At 36.5% G+C, this 16,737-nt stretch overlaps 2 protein-coding genes and 1 pseudogene across 6 annotated transcripts; 2 read left to right on the top strand and 1 right to left on the bottom strand.

Moving 5' to 3' along the window:
• The first annotated feature begins 512 nt into the window (after window positions 1–512).
• LOC104749695 (UDP-glycosyltransferase 74D1) lies at window positions 513–3,448 on the top strand. The gene is made up of 2 exons (XM_010471377.3): window positions 513–1,372; window positions 2,543–3,448. Exons 1-2 carry the CDS (start codon window positions 728–730, stop codon window positions 3,266–3,268), a joined length of 1,371 nt encoding a protein of 456 aa, XP_010469679.1. The 5' UTR covers window positions 513–727; the 3' UTR covers window positions 3,269–3,448.
• Window positions 3,449–3,868: 420 nt separating this feature from the next.
• Window positions 3,869–5,036, top strand: LOC104753348 (putative E3 ubiquitin-protein ligase ARI11 pseudogene; annotated as a pseudogene).
• Window positions 5,037–6,813: 1,777 nt separating this feature from the next.
• LOC104749693 (uncharacterized) lies at window positions 6,814–15,435 on the bottom strand. Of its 5 annotated transcripts, XM_087491645.1 has the most exons (6): window positions 15,050–15,435; window positions 14,225–14,402; window positions 14,060–14,134; window positions 13,113–13,973; window positions 11,457–12,817; window positions 6,814–11,255 (listed from the first exon to the last, which is right to left on the bottom strand). In XM_087491645.1, the coding sequence occupies exons 5-6, from the start codon at window positions 12,754–12,756 to the stop codon at window positions 11,125–11,127; spliced, it is 1,431 nt and encodes a 476-aa protein (XP_087347771.1). In that variant the 5' UTR covers window positions 12,757–12,817; window positions 13,113–13,973; window positions 14,060–14,134; window positions 14,225–14,402; window positions 15,050–15,435; the 3' UTR covers window positions 6,814–11,124. The 5 variants fall into 5 exon arrangements, 4 of the variants coding, with proteins under 4 accessions (XP_087347771.1, XP_087347769.1, XP_087347770.1 ...); XM_087491643.1 differs by having other exon boundaries at window positions 6,814–12,817; XM_087491644.1 differs by having other exon boundaries at window positions 11,457–13,973; window positions 14,225–14,435; window positions 15,050–15,417.
• Window positions 15,436–16,737: the final 1,302 nt, after the last annotated feature.

Genomic DNA, 16,737 nt, shown 5'->3' with positions numbered 1-16,737 from the left:
AATGGTAGTTTAAAAATTAAAAGTTATGCAAAACAAAATATATCGATAATTGCAAACAAAAATAACCAAAATATTAAAGTAGAATGGAAATAAATAAATAATCACATACTGTATCAACATAAGAAAATGAAGCAAATAATAGAAATTGAACAAATAAAATATACACAAAAGGAAAGCTTTTCTTCTAACGATTCGAGAAGCAAAGTTAATGGTGAGAAAGGAAAGCTTTTGTTCCAACGATTCGAGAAGCAAAGTCCATGGTGAGAGAAACTCTAGAAGATACATGCAATATATAGATAATGAATTTAATCTCATACTAATAGCATAATTCCAAATCTTAGTTTATTTTAGTTTTATGTAGTTTCTGGTAAATCTTTTTCTTTAGTCAGCATCTGCTGGAAAACTTTTTTTTTTTAACCCTTCTAACTAGGCTAGGCACATAATTTGTAAAAATCTACATATTATCCCTATGCCATTGTATAATAATACGATACACAGAAGGCAATAATCTTATTATGAATAACCAAATCACCAACCCACTAAGCCCTTTTAACTTTCCTATTTGGTAAAGAGACATTTCATAGAAACAAATCTTTAATATGAAAAGGTGCATATATATCTAATTAAATACCAATTTTTTCTACGTTGCATATATAAATACGACCCTCTCCCATCCCCATGACAGAGTTTTGTATCACAAATTTAACAAGAGAGAGAGAGAGAGAAAATGGGAGAAAAAGCGAAAGCAAATGTGTTAGTCTTCTCATTCCCGATACAAGGACACATAAACCCTCTTCTCCAATTCTCAAAACGTTTAATCTCCAAAAACGTTACGGTCACGTTCCTCACCACTTCCTCCACCCACAAATCCATCCTCCGCCGTGCCATCGCTGGCGGAGCCACCGCTCTTCCGCTCTCTTTCGTCCCCATAGACGATGGCTTCGAGGAAGGCCACCCATCTACCGACACATCTCCCGACTACTTCTCAAAGTTCCAAGAAAACGTCTCTAGAAGCCTATCTGAACTTATCTCCTCGATGGACCCCAAACCAAACGCCGTCGTTTACGACTCTTGTCTGCCTTATGTTCTCGATGTTTGCCGGAAACATCCCGGGGTCGCTGCGGCGTCGTTTTTCACTCAAAATTCCACCGTGAACGCCATCTATGTTCATTTCTTGCGTGGGGAGTTCAAGGAGTTTCAAAACGATGTAGTTTTGCCTGCGATGCCTCCGTTGAAGGGTAATGACTTGCCGGTGTTTCTGTACGATAACAATCTCTGCCGGCCGTTGTTTGAGCTCATTAGTAGCCAGTTCATCAATGTTGACGACATCGACTTCTTCTTGGTTAACTCTTTCGACGAACTCGAAGTCGAGGTAATTCTTAACTTTTCTCTCATGCTTATTATAGTATGCATGAATTCCAAATGATAATGGTGGATAGTATCATATCAGTTATATGCAAAATGAAATCTAAATGATATAATATAATGGTGAATAGTGAATATTATCCTATTCCTACTAAATCAATAATTAGTACCTGATGTGACCCATATCGAAATTAAAACCAAGCATTAAAATACATTTAAGTGGCAAATTCCAATTGTAGTTAGCTATTTTGCGAAATAATTCCTTACTGTAATATATATGGATGCAGCTTTTTAGGTTCGTGGTAAAAATATCAATTTAATGTTGGTAAATAATTGTAGCAAAACGAAATGCCAAAACAAAAAAAAACATCATTATGTAAACCGACAAAAAGAACATTATTCATTCATCTTCGGGCCGAAAGGTATCCAATTGGGGCGAACATCCCAAGGTGCAAATTAGATATCTTATACACGATTGGATCGGGTTTTCACGTGGCAAATATGTAGCCAGAAAACGAGTAGCTATCGTCTCAAATATACACATACGTGTCTCGACGTTTACCTTTGATTATTTAGCATTCATATTGGCTTAGCATGTATGATGTGTGTCCTACAATAGAATTAGTGGATTAGTTCAAATTATTAAATATTATATCATTGACTCATTGAGAATTTGGTCTATGAATTATTTTGCTCGTAGATTTGAAAAAGTTAATTTGTAAACTTACCACCAACATATAAATTTCTAGACTCAATAAGGGGTCTCCTAGTACAAATATAATAAGAGACGTTACGTTATCCATATTTTTCCTTTCTGCTCTCTTTATTTCCACTGGTCCCTATTGATATTCTAGGTTCTTGATTTCTTTTCTAATTAAGCCTAAAAACATGACAATAGATAACGTGATCATGTTTGGGTTTAAACAAGGAATTGTTAGTCAGAAAACTTTTAGGTTAGGCCGGGACGGCTGGTTTACATTTATGTTTTTAAGTGTCTTTTTTTTTTTGGGTATAGCCCAGTATATATATCAATGTCAATTTCGAAATAAATAGGTTTCCTTATTAATTTCTAGAAAACAAAATGTTGAAGTGAGTCGTGAGAAAAATATCATATATATGGACAATCAACGTTTCTTTTATTGCATGTATTAAAGGGTGTGCTAATTTTTTTCTTAAGGTGTTACAATGGATGAAGAACCAATGGCCGGTCAAGAACATAGGACCGATGATTCCATCAATGTACTTAGACAAACGATTAGGAGGCGACAAGGACTACGGAATCAACCTCTTCAATGCCCAAGTTAACGAGTGCCTTGATTGGCTTGACTCTAAACCTCCTAGTTCAGTGATCTACGTCTCTTTTGGAAGCTTGGCCGTCTTAAAAGACGATCAAATGATAGAAGTCGCAGCTGGTCTAAAACAAACCGGCCATAACTTCTTGTGGGTTGTTAGAGAAACAGAAAAAAACAAGCTCCCGAGCAACTACATAGAGGAAATTGGTGAGAAAGGGTTGATAGTGAATTGGAGTCCTCAATTACAAGTTCTTGCGCATAAATCCATCGGTTGTTTCATGACGCATTGCGGATGGAATTCGACTTTAGAGGCATTGAGCTTAGGAGTGGCTTTGATTGGAATGCCAGCTTATAGCGATCAACCAACCAATGCTAAGTTTATTGAAGATGTGTGGAAGGTTGGGGTTAGGGTTAAGGCAGATCAAAATGGGTTTGTGACGAAGGAAGAGATTGTGAGATGTGTTGGAGAAGTTGTGGAAGAGATGTCAGAGAAAGGGAAGGAGGTTAGAAAGAATGCTCGGAAATTGATGGAGTTTGCAAGAGAAGCTTTGTCTGAAGGAGGAAACTCTGATAAGAATATTGATGAGTTTATTGCTAAAATTGTGAGGTAAACTGATTGTATCAATCTGTAATACTTATTAATGTGTTTGTTTTTTTTCTTTCCTGGGAGTTTTTAAAGAACTAAGAAGTTTTTTATTTTTTTGGTAGTGTAAAGAACTAAGAAGTTTGGAACAATGTTCTGTTGTTTGTTTTGCTAAGTTGCTTATGGTGCGAACAATGTGATTTAAAAATGGTGTAGAAGTTGAGAAATTTGGGACCTCTCGTTTCCCATGTGTTTTACTCGATTGTTTATCTGATAGACTGACATATACGTGTACAACTGATGCATGTGAGGCTACTTATCCGGTTTGTTTCTTTTTAGGTGTTGTGATGCCACATTTCGAATTGTGATAGACCAATTCTAATGACATAAAATTTTTTAAAGTACTTTCCTTTTTTTCATACGCTATAAGCTTTGAAGTTTTCCTATTTAACGTCCAAATTTTTTTTTTTGTCTTTTTTTTTGTCTTTTTTTACCTCTCCTTTCTAGTTTTTACAAAAGATATTTGGATTTATGTTTTAATTAACAAACTTAAAAAAGTAAAAGTACTTTAAAACTGTTTTCCGAAAGACTTCTAATCAATTTGAGTTGGCTCCAGCCTCCAGTAGGCTATAAAAGCATCGATATGATTAGAAGAGAGAACTTGTTAGAGTAAAACCCTAACTTCTCAAGGAGTTATAAATATCGAAGTCGTCTTAGGGTCTTCAACCATAGGTAATGGATTATTCAGATGATGACATAATCGATATGGAATCAGGGGAAGAGAATTATAGCGACGATGGTGGTGAATCCGATTACGTATTGCCTGAGGAAAACATAATTAGTCGATCTCAGAAAAGTTACGTAGTTCTCAAGGAAGAAGACATTCGAAAGCATCAAAGAGACAAAATCGAAATCGAACGAGTTTCCACGTCTCTCTCTATAACCCAAGTTGAAGCTATCGGTCTGCTTCTTCACTATCATTGGAGTGTTAGTAAAGTCGAAAATGAATGGTTTACGGATGAAGAGAGAGTACGTAGAACCGTCGGTATACTGAAGGAGCCCGTCGTTGATGTTAATGGCATAAAGGTTAAAATCGAATGTGGAGTTTGCTTTCAATCATACACTAATAAGAATATGGCAACGGTTTCTTGTTGTCATTCTTATTGCAAAACTTGCTGGACGGGTTATATCACTACAAAAATAAATGATGGTTCGGGATGTTTGAGGGTTAAATGTCCTGAGCCTTCTGGTTCTGCTGCTGTTGGCCAAGATATGATCAAGAAGTTTAGTGAGGGAGAGGATAAAGAGAATTATTACATATTTTCTAAGGTCGTATGTCGAAGAAGGGAAAAATACTAAATGGTGTCCATCAACGGGATGCGAATACGCAATTGATTTTGGTGTTGGGAGTGGAAGTGGAAGTAGTTGTTATGATGTTTCTTGTTTGTGTTCGTATAGATTTTGCTGGAATTGCACTGAAGACTCTCACCGTCCTGTTGATTGCGACACTGTGTCAAAATGGATATTTAAGAACAACGATGAATCCGAGAATACAAATTGGATACTTGCATATTTGAAACCTTGTCCTAAATGCAAGCATCCAATAGAGAAGAACTTGGGATGTATGCACATGACATGTTCATCGCCGTGTAGATATGAGTCTTGTTGGGCTTAAAACATATAATGGTCATGTGTCTTGCAACAAGTTTAAAGAAAAAGCTGAACGAAGAGGAGTTATGACGAAAAAATATATCGACAGATACGCACATTATTATGAAAGATGGGCAAGCAATCAATCGTCAAGGTGAAAAATCTAGAGAAATTGAAAAAAAATACTTAGGCTCATCCTTAGGGGTGAACCTTTTTGTTCAAATTGTCGAGGTGAATAATGTATATGAATTTTATTTTCTTATTTTATAAAGAGATGAATGAAGAAGTTCACTCCTAGGGGTGAACCCAAGTATTGTTCAAATTGAAATCGGAGCAACCTAAGTATTATAAATATTTAAACTTTATATGAAACGCCAATCTTATAAAATGTAAATGGTTACAATCTTAATAAATAATATATCAACTCAAGCTAATATTTATAATACAAAACAATAAATATTAAAAATTAAGATGATATAGTGCGAGTTAAAATATCTCGGGACGGAGTTATATAGCAGGACGGATTTGTCGATATTTAAATAAATTTAAAAGATCATTAATTTGGTGTTACACGAGTAAAACATCATTTCATTATTTTGTTAACAATATCAATATCAGACAATAAATATATCTAATTAAATTGATTAAATATATATTATGTTAAAAATAAATTATTTTATGGTTTAAACTTTAAACCATAAAATTAACAATTATTATATAATTATAAAATATTTAACCAACAAATACAATTTATAATTTAAATGTTTTAGTTATAAATAATTTGTCCGCGATGTACCGCAGGTCATAATCTAGTATTCTAGTATAATAAGAATTTCACATTGTTACTTGGTTACATGCTCTCTTCTCAAATATACAATTTTGATAAATCACAATCGGTACGTCTTGTCTCACACTTTCTCCAGGTCAAGAGCAAAGTAATATTGATCCGAATATCAAAGTAATCTCCCTCATATATTTACAACATTTATAATGATCTAGTAATATTAATATTGATCCGAATATCAAAGTGGTCATCTCGAGGCTAAAGTTGATGAGACTGCAAACCTTCAGGTTTTGTAAAGAATTAGAGTCACCTTACCTCTCTAACATCGTGGTAAAAGTCTCTAGTAACAGAACACATGATCAACTACTTGAATTTTAAGAACTTAATTAAACATCCATTAAAAATGATTTAAATATAATTTAAAGAAGCAAAATTCCAGTGTCAGCTGATCAGCTTAGAGACAAGTATCACTAATTTTTTTTTTTAGCTCGTGCTAACGTTCGTTACTTCTTCTTATTCCTTTAAATATTTTGCTCTACAAAAACTAAGGAAATTAATAAAAGATAATTTGTTAAAAATAAACCTTTTCATATATCTCTTTTTAAAAATATTCTTTTTTGGTCATTTTTTTTTACTTTCTTTAATTTTTAATGACCATTTTACCCTTACTTGAAAAATATTTTATTTAATAAAAAGAAAAACAAATTTTCCCGCCAAAATAATTTCCGACATATTTTCCCGCCAAAAAATTTTCGAAAATATTTTCCGCCAAAAATTTTTGACAAAAAAAATTTACAAAGTGTTTATAAGGTTTTTAAAAAGTTTTTAAAATGTTTTTGAAACACCTTTTAAACACTTTTACAAAGTTTTTATAAGGTTTTCAAAATGTTTTTAAAAAAGTTTTTAAACACCTTGTAAACATTTTTACAAGGTTTTTAAAAAGTTTTTAAACACCTTGTAAACGAATTTACAAGGTTTTTAAAAGCGTTTACAAGGTTTTTAAAAGGTATAATTTCAAAAAATTGGCGGGAAAAATATTTTGTGACGGGAAAAATTTTCGATTTTGGCGGAGAAAAATAATTTTTGGCGGGAAATTTTTGATTTTTGGCGGGAATTTTTTTGATTTTTGTGACTGTACATTTTTGTTGTTATTAAAAAAGAGTAATTTGGTCAGTTGTACATAAAGAGAAGTAGTTTTAAAAATGGTGAACATTAAAGGGTATTTTTAAAAAAGGACATGGAAAATGGGGTATTTTTGAAAATGCCCTTTAATAAAAATATAAGTACTCCTTCAGTATTATAATAATTAGTGATATTTTAGATTTTTTTGTTTTTCAATTTTGAATAAATTACTGTACTTGCATTCATTGAAAAATTGGTTTGGTTTGGTAAATATTAAATCTTTTTTTTTTTTCAACCAAACTATAAGAACTAAAATAGAACTCCAAGATTGGTTGCCCAAACAGGAGGAAACGAGTTTACAAAGGTAGATTCTGAAGGTAGAGATCGTGAAGATCGAGCTAGGCAATCGGTTCTGACATTAGCTTCTCGTGGAATCCTGGTGAGGGTGAAGGAGGTATAGGAACTTCGAAACAGTGAGAAATCCTCCAGCAGATTAGAAAAAGCCGGCCAGTCTTCCGGCGTCTGCACCATCGCCGTTAGCTCTACGCTATCCGTCTCAAAAGCCTGACAATCGACTCCAGCCACCAGTAAAGAATCCATAGCCCAGATCAGCGCTTGTAATTCTGCATGTAGAGGTGATATACTCCGACGGTGACTCCGTGCTCCCAACAGGATCGTTGTAAGCTCTCCATTGCAGCACCACCAGCCCAAACCCTGGTAGGGATCTGTACCTTTCCAAGAACCATCAAATTGGCATCGGGGAGAGGAACCCCTGTCCTCCGAAAAAGACGGAGGATCCAGATAATTCACTGAGTAAGATTTGGCCTCCTCCCACAATAATTTTTCCGTAGCCGCTTGATTCAAAATCTCAAGAGATTCTACCTCAATATCCTGGAAAACCTTTTTATTCCTATCTTTCCAAACTGACCAAATAATCCAAGGTAGTTGAATGCCGATATCCGAGACCCCGGATTGCGAAGACGCCCGCCAAAAAATAAAGTCTAAATTCGCATAAATCGATGTGTATGGAAAGCCCCCCTGGGCCATCCGTATAGGCAACAACTCCCAAATACATCGAGACCTAGGGCACTCAAAGAGCGCATGGTTTATAGTTTCCACTGCAGAATCGCATCTCTTACACACGATGTCACAACGAACACCCCGATGTGCAAGACGCTCCAACATAGGTAGAGTACCCGAACCAATCTGCCAAAAAAAGTGTTGGATCTTGGATGGTACATCAAGTTTCCACGATTGGGCCCGCAAAGCCGTACAGGTCGGCCCATACTCTACATCCATAAGTAATTCCCTAGCTAACCGGTAACTTGATTTGACCGAATATTTTCCAGATTTAGTATAATGCCATATTAATCTATCCGGTTGATGAGTTCTACTAACCGACATACTCTGGATTAGTTGTATATCCCCCGGATCAAAAAACTCCTCCAAAGTAGGTAGATACCAATTCTTAGTCTCCAGGTTAATTAAATGATTAACCATTAAACTTGGAAGCCACAACCTCCCTCGACCATTCGCCGGTCTAGGGCGAATATCCGGTATCCATGGATCACGCCAAACCGAAATGGAATTGCCAGATCCTACCGCCCATCGCGCCCCCTGCTCCACCAATCCCTTGATGGAATAAATACTTCTCCAAGCAAAGGACAGATTATATGGTTTTTTTGCCATAAGAGGATGTTTGTTCCTGAAATATCAACTTTTCATCACCTTAGCCATTAAAGACGTTGGGTATTGAATTAGACGCCAAAACTGTTTGGCCAACATAGCCTCATTAAATTGTTCCAGAGCTCGGAAGCCAAGTCCCCCTTCAGCTTTATCTTTACATAGTTTGTCCCACGCAACCCAATGCATACCACGAGCTTTGTCATTGGACTTCCACCAGAAAGTGGAAATTGCACTTGTTAATTTAGATGTTAGTTCCTGAGGTAGCTTATAACACGACATAACATGGGTAGGTAATGCCAAAGCCTCTGACTTAATCATAATTTCCTTGCCACCCTTCGACAAACACTTTGCAGACCAGCCATTAACACGATCATCTAGTCGATCCTTAACGTAGCTAAACACCTTAGTTTTCGATCCTTGAAGATTCTCAGGAATACCCAAGTAAGAACCCATGCCACCCTCCTTAGAAATCCCAATAACTAACTTTAACTGGGATCGAATATCCGGAGTAACCTTTTTGCCAAACATAATAGATGATTTAGCCAGATTGACCTCTTGACCTGAAGCTCTGGCATAGGTACCGATTATGTCCATAACCGTCCTACATTCCTGGGCAGTTGCTTTGCAAAAGAACAGGCTATCATCCGCAAACAACAAATGCGAGACAGTAGGACTTCCACGGACGATGGTAATACCCGTCAATTTTTTCTCCCTTTCTGCCTTCTTAATATTAGCTATCAAGACCTCTGTGCAAAGAATAAATAAATATGGAGATAGAGGGTCCCCTTGTCGTAACCCCCTCTGAGGTCTAATAAAACCTCTGGGCTGACCATTCAGAAGAACTTGGTACGACATTGACGATACACACCACATAATCCACGAAATCCATCTCCCATCGAATCCTAACTTGACCAAAACCGCCTCCAGAAAATCCCACTCTACCCGATCATATGCCTTACTCATATCCGTTTTAAATGCCAAAAATTCCGAATTACACCTACTATTAGTATTTAATCCGTTAAACATCTCTTGAGCCACCAGGATGTTATCAGTAATTAACCGTCCGGAAACAAAAGCTGATTGAGTTTCTAAAACCAAACGAGGCAATAGACGTTTCAGACGGAAACACAACACTTTTGAAATAATCTTATAGCTCACATTACATAAGCTTATATGTCTAAACTCCGCCATCCGCTGAGGCCGATCCACTTTAGGAATAAGAAAAATATTGGTCTCATTTAGAAGCGGATCGAAACTGCCAGTGCGAAAAAACTCTTTAATTAGAGCCACTAAATTTCCTTTGAGAGAAGACCAAAATCTTTGGAAAAACAAAGCTGTCATCCCATCAGGACCTGGAGTTTTCTCCGGATGCATAGCAAATAGAGCTTGTCTGACTTCCGTAACAATCGGATCAATTGCTTGTAGCATCTCAGAAATACCTCCACCGTCGGATTTCTTGAACAGATCCTCAAAATATGTTGTAGCTATATGTTCCATACCCGACACTGATTCATCCCAAACGTTATTTGCACCAAATAAACCAATTATCCTATTCCGAACCCGCCTTTGCTTAGTGGATGCGTGAAAATATGAAGTGTTTTTATCCCCAACCCTTAGCAAAAATTTTCTGCTCTTTTGTTGCCAATAAATCTCCTCATCCCGGTATGCCTCTTTCAATTTCCTCTCAATTCCCCGAATATCTTCCAGCGAAACCGAGTCATCCATCTTCGCATCATGCAGAGCAGTCTTCAAAAAAGAAATAATTGATGGGCCAACATTATTTTTCCTCCACCAGGAAATCGAATTCCTGCAATTCCTTAATTTATCAACAAAACCCGGAATCCTAAAATTCCGTGTCCGATTCCAACCAGACTCAACCGCTCCAGCCAAGCCCTCCTTACCCAACCACCGCTTATCAAACCGAAATTGTCTCTGTCTCCTCCGGACCGCCGTCAAATAAGTTGCTAAAATTGGACTATGATCAGAACCAATCATCTCCAAATACTCTACTTTCGAATTGGGATAGAGGGCTTGCCAGTCTTCATTACCTAAAGCCCGGTCAAGTCGGCAACGAATCACTTGATTATTTCACCGATTCCCACGCCAGGATAACTGATCCCCATAACATGGAAATTCAAGCATCCCAATATCCTTAATCATTGAGATAAAAGGTTTGAAGGAATTAGCTGACCGCAGGGCACCACCCTGCTTCTCATGGTTACCAATTAATTCATTAAAGTCACCAATAATAAACCAAGGATCAATACGAAAAGATCCAATGTCCGTTAATTTATCCCACACTTTTCCGTGATGTTGGGGAACCGGGTCACCATAAACAAAAGAAAAATATACCAATTGATGATCAAGAACAGCTTTTGTATCAATTATACGGTCATTATGAAATAGAACAGAAAGATTTATTTCATCCTTATAAAATAAAACCAACCCACCACTAGCCCCTCGGGGTTCAACAGTAAACATTTTATTATAGCCAAATTTTGATTGAAATTTTTGTAAATAAGAAAAACATTTCTTTGTCTCTGATAAAAACAAAATATCTGGTCGATGCTTCCTCCACAAATCACCCAAATAATTCTCTGTCAGATCAACCCCAATGCCCTGACAGTTCCAACTTAGGACCTTCACGGTTTAGCCGGCGGTTTCGGGAGAGCCCCCATCCCTATCTTTGCTGGTCTTATACCGATGCCAGCCGGTTTTCCATCCACAGCCTTGTTCCCTTGTTTTCCCATCCCATTCTGTTTGTTACCTTCACCTGTAGGTTTAGATAAAGCTTTAGCTAGCAAACGTTTACCAGGGGAAGCTAAAATCAAACCAGGCTTCCTAACTAGTTTCTTAGGCAGAGAAGTAGGCCTCCTCGACCCCTCAATTCTCGTACGACTGATATTAACTTCTTGCAAAGCAGCCTGTACTACATTCACATCCAAATCAAACATTAAGGATGGTGAGGAAGTACCTTTCGGATCCTCCACATTGGGGATAACATCACCCGAACCCAAGTCTCCCAAACCCGCATTCACCTGGTCGAGCACAATCTCACCCTCTTCTGGAAGGTTACCATGTGAGGTAACACCCTCCTCGAGAAAATCATCAGTCGCTTCATCAAACTCAGAATCAACCAGAACCGCAGTAGTCCCATGAGGAGGAGAACTCTCCCTAGCTATTCCTTGTTGAGCAATTCCTTGATCAACCACGTCAAGATCAACACCAAGAACCCCTTGTGACTGCTTATCTATGAAACCGCTTTTTGCCTTGTACACCGGTTTCGGCCAAGCTTTCCATTTCCCCTTGCGGTTAAGGGGGAAGGAATTAGCCTGTCCCATGTATCCTCCATGACCCCTCTGAGTCTCCCGCTTATCTCCTGACCCGCTTGCAACTGCACTGTACGTCCGTTTCTGTTCCCTCCCTGAGCCATGGTGACGAACCTGATGAAACAAACCAGAACTACCCGCCCCAGCAGAAAACTCAAAAGCTTGGAAGTCCAAAGCTCTCTTGACTACCTTTCTAGGCTTCTCCCAGCCCCCATCATTGTGGAAAACCCCTTGATTCCCCATCCCTTGTTGTCGCTGAACACCTCTCTTCTCAGGATGATGCTCAAACACGTGACTCCCACCAGCTTTAATCAACTCTGGACAACTCTTCTCATCGTGGGTAAGACGAGAGCAATTTTCACAATAGCCGGATAGTTTCTCATACTCAAGAGTCACCACCACTTCATCTCCAGATTCGAACAGCACCAATAGCTTGAAAACAATAGGATTGAAGCCATTTACCGTAACACAAACGCTCCCAGATTCTTCATCAATATCTCGGATTATACCAATCTTCTTGCCAATGGCCTCCAAAGTAGCAACCACCCACAGATGCATCGGAATGCCAGAAACTCTCACCCAAAAGTTGATGGCAGAAGGATAAGTAGGAGATACAATGGGCTCCCACTTAACCAAGGAAAGCATCCAACTATCAAAATGGTAAGGACCATTCTGAAGAACCCCTTGAAGATCATCCGCATCCGCAAAATTGAACTGGAAAGTTCCTTGACCCAAATCAGCTCCCACCACTTTGTCTTCAAGCTTCCATATCTTGGGCATGGTGGATAGCAAAGACTCAATCCGTTGCACCCCTGGATTCATCAGTCTCCCTATGAGTGTGAGATCAAACTGTTGAATTCTCTGAGCCAAAACCGAGTTTGATATTTTAACAACTTCCGTACGCATCAACGAACCCTTGCCCTTCATAATCGCTGATTGAGACATTGAAGAAATCACTAGCCTCAAAAACCAAGCTCTATCCGCTACTAACCACCGCAAATCACCACTGAAAGAAAGTAGAAGGAAGTGAGAAAATGAAAGACGGTGTTCTCGAGTAAAACCCAGTCCCTAGATAAATACCCCTAAATCAATCCTGATACGCTGATATAATTCCGGAGATACTCCAATCAACCAAAGACGAAATCTAAAATCCCTAATCATAGCCCAAACAAATCCCAATCCGCGTATCAGCTGAGAATAACATCCTGAAAACCAGAGAACCAACCCCAAAACTCCCATAAACGATATCTCCGTTTTTAAGACCAACACACCCCAAACAGAATCCAAAATCGAAAACGAACCTTTAAACCCGAGGCTACCAATATCCTCGAATCGAATCGAGATATCCAGCCATGCCAAATCTCCAAATCCCAATTGCATCGAATCTCCATTAAAAGAAATAAGATCCCAAACCGGAGGGAGATTCGTTTCGAAAATCAGGATCATATTTCCGTTCTGACCCCAACAATCCTCCCTTACCGGGGAACAGAAAGACCCTCTTTCCATCTCCCAAGCTCGTCGAAGCCACTCATTCAAAAAGCGAATCGAATCGCCGAGATCGCCATCCGTGTTTTTAGTAATTTAAGCTTAATGTTTTTATATCTCTCAATATTAAATCTTTATAAGCCTCATTCTTACTAAAAAAACTTTAATTGTTGAAATGCAAGTTAAACAAAAAACATCTTTGAAGAATGTGCCTAAGAGCAAGATTATTGGGAGGTTCATATATTGGGGTACTTAGACACTATTTGAATTTTTTAAAGAATAAATTGTGTATTGTTTTGTAAATAAGAACCTATGAACTCTTAGTTAAAATTTTCTCCTCCAATGGTAAGTTCTAATTTTGGGTCTTTTATTTTTGAAAAATTGTTTTTAAAAATTTGAAAATTTTAAATAGAAAAGTAGTATAAATGTGTAAACATTTGAGAGTTTATAAAAATAGGAAAATATTGCATTTAATTAATTTGTAAACATACAAAACATAATACATATTACAATAAGAAAAACTCAAAGTCTTCACTGATTCTGTTTTGCCATTTACTCAACACAAAGCTTTCACAAGTCAGTAGGGACGGACGCTTAATTACCTTGCATCAATGGTGAGAAGTCTTCAGAGCTCGTTTATACGCATGTGTTCTTCATAGCAGCTTGAGAGTAGATTCCTATAAATGATCAACACGATGTATCAATGAATACATACAATATTTATATTTAGCTGTGATAACAAATAAACATAGTTACGTCTTACCTTGCATCTAACAGCTATATTAATTGCATCTGAAGACCAAAGGTCGTAGCTGATACTATATGAGGCATTACCCACCTGCAATTTCGTCCCAAAAGCAACCTTAATTAGTAGAGAAATGAGACTTTGCATAGAAATGATATTATATTAAAGAACCCAGTTGCAAACCTGTGAAAGGTATAACTGGGCAAAATACGCCTCTTTTGGTGACTCTAACAAGTCTAACTTGTAGAAAAGTTGAGACATTTTTCATGAAACAATGTGTTCACGAGAAGATGAGATTACAAAAATGAGGACAAACTGAAACCATGAGACATACTTCGTAACCCATCTTGTCCACCATTTCCTGAAACTAGATGAATAGCTTGAGAGTAGAATCCTATACATCAAGGAAAACAAAGACACAAAACAGATTTGTGACACAAAAGACACAAAACAGATTCATACAAGGACACAAAATTGATTAATGAATGAGAAGATCACTCTTCAAGAACAAATTCTGGATTAGTTGCAGTCCACAAATTCAATTCAACAATTAATAACCTGCAAATGTTTTCATAAATTCAATTCAACAATCATTAAACTGTAGGCATCTACTTCAAATTCTTGGAACAAAAGCTGAGAAGTCAGAACAATCGTGACTAGAACCACAGATAGAGCTTCTAGTTTAACTTAAACCTCGAACAACATAATTCTCAAGCTAGCTAAAGCGAACTCTCTTTTCCATTCTTGCAATGACCCGAATCAATAGAAACTTGGCTTGATTGCCCAAACTATTACAAGGGCTTCACATGACTAATCAAGAGAAACTAGCAAGATATTCCCACGTTTATTCAAAATCCAATGAAACCAATCTAAAACAGTTTTAACCAAATCTTTCTAAATGACTACCAATATATGTAATTCAATCAAAACCAGCAGAAACTGCAAAAACCCTATCCGCAATCCGAGAAAATCAAACAGAGACAGAAGAAGAAAGAAAGAAAGATATACCCAAGACAGAGCATAGTTTTTGGACAGCCATGGAAGCCGGAGAAGGAGCTTTTCCTTCGATACAATCTCGGACTCGATTCAGAACTCTCCGACTAGCCTCCGCCGATTCAATCTCTGCCACATCTCCTCCGACCCGATTGTCCTCTGATTCCATCTTCTTCCATTGCAAATTCGACTTCGATTGAGAGAGAAACATAGAGATTGAGAGGAAGAAGAAAAACAACCAGTCGATATTTTGTTTTAGCCAACAAAAAAGTGACACGTATCGGTCTCTTACAACAAAGATGAGTATTATATAAACAGCTTCCCTTAGCATTTTTCTTTTCTTCTCAATTATTTTTTTCCTTCAAAATATTATAAATCCCTCTAAGAGACTACCGATAAAGAAGGTGTAAGGTTATCAATTACCTCATATATGTATATGAGTTTCTCCCATGATATTGATAGGTGCTTAGTTGTACAAGATTATTATAGTTCATTTTACCAATGCAAGTTGACACTTAAGAAAGCTAATTAATCTTGGTTTTAAAAATATCTTATAGGAGTCATATCATAAAAGAGCAATGGATATCATTGAATTTGTTCATTCTTGAGTGTTATACGTAGATGGAGCATATATAGAGAAGATCTTTACCATTGACAACACCAGTGCCAACAGTTCTGTTCTCAAAAAAAATTCAGAAGTCAATCAATCACTTAGAAATAATTACATCACTTTTAGGAAGTGATTTTATGCATATGTGGTTGCGTTCACACTTCACATTATGAATTTGAATGTCAAAGCTGATTTACATAAATGATAATGTGGATGCTACATTGCTACTTGTGATTGAGTGTAACTTGTGATATCTTCTTATATGAGATTAACATCATTTAAACTACGTGTTTGAAACAAGGATAATGACTAAGGAAGTTTATCTTTTTAGATAGTAAAACAAATATTTATCTAGCGTTAATTTAGAAATTAGTAATTTATTTGACTAAACTATAAATTTGGGAAACCCAATTTCAGATTAAACACTATTAACAACATACATCCATTTAATATATTTTTTTACACTTTATTTATTTATAAATAAAAACTGATATTAATTATGTGCATGACTTGTGACGTGTGACTTTTTTTTTTATTTTTAAAATTACATCCCTTGTGATATCATCTAATATTTATTAATTATAGTACAAATGAATTAGTTTATTTAAAATAACTACTATTATATATAGTATGTAAATAATATTCTTCACAATTGCTTCATTTCAGCTAACTTTTAAATAGTTGTTGACGAAAAAAAGACGGTACTATTATATATACATCAATAAAATTCTTAAAGTAATATACAAAAAGTATAAATCTATCTTAATTATCCTTCTAATATTAATGAATGTATAAATAAATAGTATATAGTTTTAAGCACCAAATCTACATGAGATTTTAAATCAGATATCAAATCCTTAAAATTTGGGTAAAATTATATTTATTAACAGTGACTAATTATAGAATTAGAACGAAAAATTATGTTTAGCCTAAATTGGTAATAATTATCAAGAACCAAAAAGCAAAATTTGATGATAATAAGTTAATAACAAATATGTAAATCCAGAGAAACTATCAATTCCTACATCTTGTGCTAAAGTGATGGTTTTTAATAGGTTTCTATTAATTGTGACTTTTGACTTTTTCCTTATCT

This window comes from Camelina sativa, chromosome 16, assembly GCF_030686135.1.
Source record: "Camelina sativa cultivar CO46 ecotype springtype chromosome 16, ASM3068613v1".
Classification (NCBI taxonomy): domain Eukaryota; kingdom Viridiplantae; phylum Streptophyta; class Magnoliopsida; order Brassicales; family Brassicaceae; genus Camelina; species Camelina sativa.
Note: the sequence above shows the minus strand (reverse complement) of the source record. Positions and strands in the feature narration are given on the sequence as shown.

Bases quoted from the DNA above. Each gene is read 5' to 3' on its own strand.
- LOC104749693 (XM_087491643.1), bottom strand. From the start codon at position 12,756: ATGTCTCAATCAGCGATTATGAAGGGCAAGGGTTCGTTGATGCGTACG.
- LOC104749695 (XM_010471377.3), top strand. From the start codon at position 728: ATGGGAGAAAAAGCGAAAGCAAATGTGTTAGTCTTCTCATTCCCGATA. The intron at 1,373-2,542 runs GTAATTCTTAAC...TTTTTTCTTAAG, and splicing joins TCGACGAACTCGAAGTCGAG to GTGTTACAATGGATGAAGAA.